General features: G+C 42.3%; 1 protein-coding gene across 1 annotated transcript; it reads right to left on the minus strand.

Moving 5' to 3' along the window:
• Positions 1–2639: 2639 nt before the first annotated feature.
• nat16 (N-acetyltransferase 16) lies at positions 2640–9637 on the minus strand (the record flags this gene model as incomplete). Its single annotated transcript, XM_080450733.1, has 6 exons — positions 2640–2770; positions 2931–3025; positions 5244–5429; positions 6084–6250; positions 6946–7170; positions 9422–9637. The coding sequence occupies 6 exons, from the start codon at positions 9635–9637 to the stop codon at positions 2640–2642; spliced, it is 1020 nt and encodes a 339-aa protein (XP_080306859.1).
• Positions 9638–9865: the final 228 nt, after the last annotated feature.

Genomic DNA, 9865 nt, shown 5'->3' on the forward strand with positions numbered 1-9865 from the left:
ATGGTATTTATTTTTTTCTTTAAAAACCTTGAACATTTTATTGTTTATTCATTCCGATACCAGTAAATAGGAACTTATTGATTCAAGCCAGAACACAATCGATTGATTGATCTGAAATCACGCAGCCCACCCATCTGACACCCATCTGACCACTTCATTTGGCTGCCGTGGCCGTAAAAAATGCTTTTGAATTGTTCACATGGGCCCTGATCCGGGTTGGGAACCGTGTGGGCCTTAGACCCAGATTTGTTGGGCCTCCACTTTGAGATTAAAAACAAAAAAACAAACATTCAGATGTTATACAGCAGTTGAGAAGCTCCGTTTAGCATGTGGCTCTAGTGAGGGTGTACCTGCTTGTGAGCATGTGGCTCTAGTGAGGGTGTACCTGCTTGTGAGCATGTGGCTCTAGTGAGGGTGCACCTGCTTGTGAGACATTTAAAGGATTTAGAGGATTTGCTCATTGATGGCTGTGGTGGGTGTGTGAGTGGAATGTGTTGTAGCATGGAGGTGGAGGTAGGGGGCGCTGTTGTTGGCATACTTTCTTCTGTCAATGGGGATTTTCAGGCTGCTTGCATCTTCCTCAACACCGTCGTCGTCAGCGGTCAGTCGCAGCAAAAAAAAAACGGGCTTTCTTCTGTTCAAAACAGGAAGTGAAAAATATTTCTCCTTGTTGGCCCGAACGGGAACAGTAAAAACAACAAAACGGGGGAAAAAAGCTGTAGAATAGGTGGGTTGATATAGGGAAACAGCTGGTCTTGCTGCTGTTTTTTTCAAAAATATTGTTTTCCAAAAGATGTGATCTTCAAATGGCATGCGGGAAAAAGTGAACGTGATTTTGCTTTTGTTGATATTCTGTCAAATCCGTCTCTTTGAAGTGGTATCCTTCATTTGTTCTTATCAAAGTCAGGGACTGTTAACATAACAGGTCCGAGGAACGGACCCACCCCGACGCGGGTCAGGTCAACCAAAAATAAAAGCGGTTTTCTTTTCATATTTGGGTCCGTAGTTTTTGCGCTGGAGTTAATTTGAAAAAAAGGTTGCGTCATCTTAAGAACATGGTGGTTTAAATTGACACTTCCACTTCCTTGCAGTACAGTACGCATGAGGCTAAACAGGACACGCTATGAAGGCTCTTAGACTATGAAGGCTCTTATGAAGGGTCTTGAGTCGGCTATGAAGCTTCCAAGAGAGAGTATTCCCGTATATATTGTCCCGGATTCGACTGAAATAACGTGACTGAACTCTATCTGATGGTGACCGCGGTGTTCGAACGCTATCGCAAACTGTTTCTTAAAAAGCTTCTCTTTAGTTTTTCTCCCCCCGGCAAAGATTTCAGATGACAAAGACTTACAATGACATAACTATCAATACCGTTGTAATGTTCTAATCTATATTCATTAAGCAACTGGTTAGACTGCACAGCTGTCTGGCAAACGTTTGAAATGCAACTGGTAAAAAGCGATTTAAGCTCCTGTTACCCTAGCGATCTGTAACAGTAAGTCTGATTGCATAATAATAATAATAAAAACAAGAGTTTCCTAAAGCTTTAGGTGTTAATAAATGACCTCTTAAAATGTCATGCTGCATTTGAGTTAAAATAGCAATAAATTAGTGGCATGATTGAAGTGAATTAACATAGACACCTTAATAAAATGTTAAGAGAACAAAAAATAACTACGGTATAAGGTTTAAAAAAAATAAAAATAAAATAACATTTCCCAAAGTTCAGTTAAGACTATTTGCTCGACAGTCAAAAGTCTTGACTTGGAGTCAACATTTTGCTTGACTGTTGATTTTGTCTCTTTTTGGAGAGATTCGTCAGGTTCTCAAAGACGTTTACATGATTTACATGACAATGTTGGGATTTGTTACTCACTCCTACTTGAGTTTATATCAACCCCTTTCCCTTCAACTTAACCATTTAACCACTTAACCGCAAAAAAAAAACAAATTCTCAATCAACGTTTTGAATCTTTTTTTTGCGGTTAAGGTGCTAAGCGTTTAAACAAAACATGACATTATGGGGTTTTCATAAAGTGCCTAAAGAGATGTGCAGACGTATTCATCCAACTCCAAAAGTATATATATATTTATTTATGTATTTATATAATTAATATTTACAAAAAAAGGAGAGGCTTTTAAGGACATGTGCCGAGCTAAGAACCTGTTTGTGTGGTTTTTTTTTCTTTCTCCAAAGAATAACGTGAGCTTCGCCTTTTCCTGATGCTACCGTAGGATAATATACGTAGGCTGGTGGGAGCAAGGTTAACTGAATGGAGAACTTGTGAGAAAGCATTTCCTGAAGCTAACTCTTCGTTTAAGACCTCTTTCCCCCCCCCCCCCCCCCCTTTTTTAAAGAGTTATTTGTCGTTATCGGAAAAGCATGTTAGAATAATCTAATGCAGCCTTAAGTGGGCGTCTTGTCTTGACAGGGTTTCTTTGTTTTTCGCCAGGTCTCCAGGATAGTTTGTCTCGTTTCCAGTAGAACACAGTCGAGTCGGGTGTCCGTTGAAAAAGCAAAATTCTTCAATCCTTCATCTTCATTCTTCATCCTCTGTTTTTGTCTTCCGGGTTGTTGTTGTTTTTCCTCCTCGCGTCTCGATCCGATCGGGAAGCTTTTTTTCTTTGTGTTTTTGGTCTTACAGGTCGGACTCCACCACGCACTGCTCCGTGTATTCCTTCACCAGCTCCACCCCCAGCGCTCGGCGACAGAACTCCACCATGGGCTTCCACAGGGGCGGGTCCAGGAACATCTGGCACATCACGTGACCTTTCAGGGCGGGGCAACAGATCAATGTTTAATGCTGTGCTATTCAAACAATGTGCATGGGGGAAAAAACCCGTAATTTGAAAATTGTGGGAGACAACAGTCTGGCTCGTGAGCCTAGATATGCACTAATATGTTGTCCCTTATTATCTTTGGTCCATACCTTTCAGGGTGGCGGTGTGGCGACGCAGGTGGCACAGGAACTGCCGGCGAACCAGGGCCAGGTCCTTACCAAACATGTCAATGTTGAGGTAGTACCTGAAAGGGTTGAAGGAGGCAGTGAACTGGTTAACTCATGCATCTCATCTCATTTCATTGAAGAATGACGATGGACCAGTACACACACAGTAGTCTTTTTGGCGACGCAAAAAAGATTTGGAGATACAAGATTTGTGCCTGACAGCGACGATATGTAAATGTCTCTTTTGCAAGCCGTCGAATTACAAAGAAAACAAGTAAAGGAAAATAATTAGAATAAGAATTGAAAAAATATATATTTATCAACAATATTATTTGAAAAGGAGTGAGATGTTTTTACTTCAGAGAACAGTGTGACGGAAGCTGTAATGTTTTTAGTAAACAGACAGACCAGTGTTGATTTTGTTGACTATGACTATTGACGAAAACGAAATAAAAACTAAGCTACGATGACTAAAACTAAACATATTGACAAAATCGTCAACAAATAAAAACCAAACTAAAGTGTTAGTGAGGGACCAGAGGAGAAGAGATCCAATAGAACTAAAAGACACGTTTTTTTTTATGTTTGGTTGCGCTCGAGTGTCTCGCTCTGAAAATAGCAGATCTACAAGCTCACAATCGGTGTGCTTGCTCACAAAGTGTAAAATCAGCCATTACGACGCCATCAAGGCACCGCCGTCGCCTAAATCAACTGTAGATTTAGTCGACTATAATCTTATGATATTTAGTCAACTAAAACTAGACAAAAACTAAAACATTTCAGATGACTAAAATATCACTATAACTAAATCAAACTTTGCTGTCAAAATCAACACTGAAGCAGACAGTAGGTTACCAGTGGTCTAAGGTACACAGACTGTAATGTTTCTTAGTAAACAAACAGACAGTAGGTTACCAGTGGTCTAAGGTACACAGACTGTAATGTTTCTTAGTAAACAAACAGACAGTAGGTTACCAGTGGTCTAAGGTACACAGACTGTAATGTTTCTTAGTAAACAAGCAGACAGTAGGTTACCAGTGGTCTAAGGTACACAGACTGTAATGTTTCTTAGTAAACAAACAGACAGTAGGTTACCAGTGGTCTAAGGTACACAGACTGTAATGTTTCTTAGTAAACAAGCAGACAGTAGGTTACCAGTGGACTAAGGTACACAGACTGTAATGTTTCTTAGTAAACAAACAGACAGTAGGTTACCAGTGGACTAAGGTACACAGACTGTAATGTTCCTTAGTAAACAAACAGACAGTAGGTTACCAGTGGTCTAAGGTACACAGACTGTAATGTTTCTTAGTAAACAAACAGACAGTAGGTTACCAGTGGTCTAAGGTACACAGACTGTAATGTTTCTTAGTAAACAAACAGACAGTAGGTTACCAGTGGACTAAGGTACACAGACTGTAATGTTTATTAGTAAACAAGCAGACAGTAGGTTACCAGTGGACTAAGGTACACAGACTGTAATGTTTCTTAGTAAACAAACAGACAGTAGGTTACCAGTGGACTAAGGTACACAGACTGTAATGTTTCTTAGTAAACAAACAGACAGTAGGTTACCAGTGGACTAAGGTACACAGACTGTAATGTTCCTTAGTAAACAAACAGACAGTAGGTTACCAGTGGTCTAAGGTACACAGACTGTAATGTTTCTTAGTAAACAAACAGACAGTAGGTTACCAGTGGACTAAGGTACACAGACTGTAATGTTTCTTAGTAAACAAACAGACAGTAGGTTACCAGTGGTCTAAGGTACACAGACTGTAATGTTTCTTAGTAAACAAACAGACAGTAGGTTACCAGTGGACTAAGGTACACAGACTGTAATGTTTCTTAGTAAACAAACAGACAGTAGGTTACCAGTGGACTAAGGTACACAGACTGTAATGTTTCTTAGTAAACAAGCAGACAGTAGGTTACCAGTGGTCTAAGGTACACAGACTGTAATGTTTCTTAGTAAACAAACAGACAGTAGGTTACCAGTGGTCTAAGGTACACAGACTGTAATGTTTCTTAGTAAACAAACAGACAGTAGGTTACCAGTGGACTAAGGTACACAGACTGTAATGTTTCTTAGTAAACAAACAGACAGTAGGTTACCAGTGGACTAAGTTACACAGACTGTAATGTTTCTTAGTAAACAAACAGACAGTAGGTTACCAGTGGACTAAGTTACACAGACTGTAATGTTTCTTAGTAAACAAACAGACAGTTAGTTACCAGTGGACTAAGGTACACAGACTGTAATGTTTCTTAGTAAACAAACAGACAGTAGGTTACCAGTGGTCTCCGATGGGGACCCTGAAGGGGAAAGTACACAGGCTGGCCACGCTGGGCTTGGACACATCGTCCACCAGCCAGTCGATGTCCTTCTTCAGCAGGATGTCCATGTTGCTGGACAGAGGCTTGAAGGGCTGCCAGTCCTGGACGATGGTGCCGTTGGGCAGGACGCCATCCATCAGGTCACTGGAGGAGGTTCAGAGGTTAAAAAACAGTTTTTTTCCCCCCCATGCATTTCTCATACCCTTTCTACCCAGGCACCCATAGGTGCACCAGGCCTGGGTGCCAAGTTTGGTGCGGATCGGAGCAATGGTGGGCCTCGCAGGTCTGCATGTTACTAGTATTTTGGGTGGAAATTACATTTTATCTTCCGATATCTTTAGCTGTGTCAGTGTTAAGCCATTTTGTAAAAGATTGTGAAAAATCTCTCTAAAAAAAAAAAGGCAATCTACAAGCTCACAATATGTTGCATTGCAAGGTGTTGTGAGCTGACTACCCCATATCCTATATTAAAATTGGCTAATAGACCGGTCAGGCGGACCACTGCGGACCGCCACTATGACTCAGACATAACCCAGTCACATGCCCATGTATGGGCATATACTGATGACATCAGGGATCTCCATCCGACGTAGGTTTTATAATTATGTTAGGGCCGCGTTAGGGCCCAAACTCTGTGAGGGCAGCATGGCGGCCCAAACCTATAATTACAATAACAAATCCTGATAGTAACACTAAGGAGCCGTGTGTCCGACCAAGACGGTCTTTCCTGAGCGCCGACAGACGTATTTTGGTTTATTTTTGCGAAATTTCAAAACAGAAATAGCAGACTGTACCGACCTGGCGAGATAGAGGCGCTGTATGGCCGTGTCGTCCAGCCGCACCGGGGCCAGGTGGAGGCTGGAGGATGGAGGTCCAGATGGAGAGGACAGCAGCTCTCCATCCGGACCCAGATCTGCCAGGCAGGCCTTCAGGTCTTCAGCTCTGAAGCGAACCAGCAGGATGCCCTGAAGAGGAAGGTCAAAGGTTATTCACTTCAGTGCAGTGCAGTGCAGTGCAGTGCAGTGCAATTGAATTCAATTCAATTCAATTCAATTCAATTCAATTCCATTCCATTCCATTCCATTCCATTCCATTCCATTCCATTCCATTCCATTCCATGACTGCCTACAGGCAGCGTGTCTGTGAATTGGTCTATAGAACCAAATCACAACAAATAGTTTCAAGACACTTTACAGACAGTAGTGGACACTGTCCAAATTAAATTACATTTACTTGAGTATTGGATTTGTATTGATGTATTCATTATTATGAGTTATTTGATCTTTACACTGGCTTCCTCTGTGTCAAATAATTGATTTAAAAATACTACTGTTGGTTTATAAAGCTTTCAATGGTTTAGGGACCGAAATACATTTCTGATCTTGTGCAATGTCATGAACCATCCAGATCTCTCTGGAAAGGAACACATTCCTATAAAACTGCAGGTCTGTTGTCACTCTGTTCTTTTAAATCAAAGCGCAAAAAAACCTTGATGTTTGCAGCTGCCTTTCATAAGATTTTCTTATTATTACAGATCTGTAAATGTCTATTTGGTTTCCTAACTTTCAATCATTTCAGTGGGGGACCCCTAGAATCCCCTCAAGGACCCCTGGGTCTAAGAGTACCTGTTCAATGATTCTTCTAGACACTAGCATAGTACCTGTTTAGTGATGAGGCGGTACTTCTGGAAGTCCTTGGGTCCCAGCTGGTCGTCCCGGGTCAGGCGGGTGACCTTGACCTCTGGATACTTGGACTTGACCAGCTGGGAGCAGAAGCGCAGCAGGACCCCCGCCACGCCCTTCCCCCGCTCCTGGGGGGCCACGCGCAGACCCTCCACCAGCACCGTCTCCCCGTCGTCGACGATGCACACCGACTCCAGAGCGATCTGTGAACGGGGACGGAACAGCGTGTTAAAGGTTCGATGACGTTCATTTTCACTTTTTTAATTTGTTATGTTTTTTTGGGGGTTTTATGACCTCAATTACACCCAAAAAATCTGAACTTTGAACATTCAGTGGATTTTCTGTGGTCTGGGGTTTTCTGAATAATTAGGCTGAAAAGTAATCTGAGCTTGGCCCTTCGACAGTGAGGTCACAGTCGATTAATCCCGCCCACTCTCCTCCTCGCCCCTCCCCTCCCCTATCCTTTCCTTTGGGGGGGGCGGAGCAGAGGCAAAATCCCTCACCAGCGACACCCGCAGGCAAAGATTTATTTTTTCATTGCAGTTGAAAAGGCTTTAGAAATGTGAGACAAAAGCACCTACAGTGAATCACTGGAGTGGAATTTTCAGTTAAAACGTTTTGTACACGTTTGAAGGACCAGGACAAAGACTCTGAATGTGGTGTAAACATGAATGTCATGATACCTTTAAGAACGTTTCAAACGGGGAGCGAGTGATGCGCCTTAGAAATTCATTTTCAACGAGAAACGGGCGATTATTTGGGACGCGTGGAGAAGTTTAGGGGCGGAGAGGTCAGCGGGCGAGGGGCCGGTGAAATTCTCACACTCGCGCTCGTTTCGTGCACACGCCCGCGGGCGGCAAGAGCTGGATTGTGGTAAATCAAACCTGGGGCAACTGGGGACTCCTGTTCTGGGGCAACTGGGGACTCCGGTTAGAGAGCCTCCCCAGGTAGGCTCTCTAACCATTCAGCTATAACGCCCCCCAATTACAAAGGTTCTGCTTAAAACCGGTGGAAACGCAAGCCGGTTCGCGGCCGGTTCCGTGAAAGCACCACGGTTCCCAAGGATCCAGAGCGGAACCAGTTTTACAACCAAAGTTCTTTTGGTGGAAAAGGGGCCTCAGAGTTACAGACCCTTAACTCATTGACCGCCCAATGACGAGATTCTCATCATGTGGTGTTTTCAGTGGTTCAAGATAAGAGGGCGCTCTTCCACAGCCTGTGTATGATGATGATGATGATGAAGAGTACGCCCAGAAATCATGTGATCACCACAAAATGAAGCTGTTTTCGTTTATTATAATACGATTTACAGTGGTGGAAAGTAACTAAGTACATTTACTTAAGTACTGTACTTAAGTACAATTCTGAGGTATTTGTACTTTACTTGAGTATTTCCAATTTCCAATACTTTTACTTCTACTCCACTACATCTCAGAGGCAAATATTGTACTTTTACTCCACTACATCTACTTGAAAACTTTAGTTACTAGTTACCTTTCAGATATAAATTATGATATAATGAAACATACATTAACCACTTTAAACCTAGGCTATTTGAAAATAGCAGATCTACACGCGTCGCGATGCGACGCGTTGTGAGCTTGTAGATCGGCTATTTTCAAATATTTAGTACTTTTACTTTTGGTACTTTAAGTACATTTTGATGCCAATATTTTTGTACTTTTACTAAAGTAAATTTTTAATTCTGGACTTTTACTTGTAACAGAGTATTTCTATATTGCAGTATTGGTACTTTTACTTAAGTAAAGAATTTGAGTACTTTTTCCACCACTGAGTCGATTTATAACAGTCAAATTTTCTCTGCTTTCTGTTGCTTTGTGCGGGTGGATTGTTGTAATATATAATAATAATGATAATATTCTATGATTTTTAAAAAGGTTACTGAAAACGCTTGGAATCGCTGGCCAGGTCGGCTATAGACAATGTTTTACTCTGGCAGTGAATGAGTTAACCCTTTAAGACCTGAAGCCGATTCTAGAAATGTCTTAAAAATTCCAACAGTATTCTGAAAAAAAACGTATGTTTCTATATCAGTGGGGCTCAAACTTTTTCATGTCAAGGACCCCCAAAATGATATGTATTTGGCCGCGGACCCCCATCTCAAAATGTGTTGTTCCAGGGACCCCCCAGAAGCAAAGATTTGAGTTTCAAACGTTTGCTTTAAAAAAATATAGATTCAAAGATTTGCACACATTTTCTTGATTTTTCAAAAATAGCAGATCTACAAGCTCATAGCGCGGCACTCGGTGCCGCGCTATGAGCTTGTATATCTGCTATTTTTGAATTAGCCAAAGTGTAAAAGAATGCTTTTTAGCTCAAATTTAAAAAATAACACCGATGCGTTCCAGGGCTTAAAGGGTTAAGGATCCATTTGGACCCCCTGGTGGTCCCCTGGACCCCCTATACGTTGAGAACCCGTGGTGTAAAACTCACCACTTTGCCCTGCTTGCGGGCCAGTATGACGGTGCGGTTGTGGTCCTGCAGCCAGCCGGTGTATCTGGTGGGGATGTAGTCCAGGCCGCCGTAGATGTGCTGACTCATCGCCATGATGTCGTCAAAGTCCTCCTCCGTCGCCACGGTGAACTGGAGGCCCATGTGGGGCGGGGCCTCGGGCAGCTGGGGGAGGGGCAAGCTGTTCTCGATCTTCATCCTGGCGGAGCTGTCGGGGGAACACAACAGGGTTTACTTTTAGGGGGGCGGATAACAGTTTAGCAAAGTAATCGAGATAATTCGATTAAAGGTAGGGTAAGTGAAATTTTTGGGTTAAAACAAAAAGTATTTTTTTAAAAGGTTAAAGCACTATATTCTGATAGTAATCATTGCTATAGAGTGTTTGTTCTATAACAGGAGTCTCCCCGTCTCTCCAGCTCTTTAATA

Source organism: Gymnoscopelus braueri (genome assembly GCF_963280865.1).
Source record: "Gymnoscopelus braueri genome assembly, chromosome: 15".
Taxonomy (NCBI): Eukaryota; Metazoa; Chordata; class Actinopteri; order Myctophiformes; family Myctophidae; genus Gymnoscopelus; species Gymnoscopelus braueri.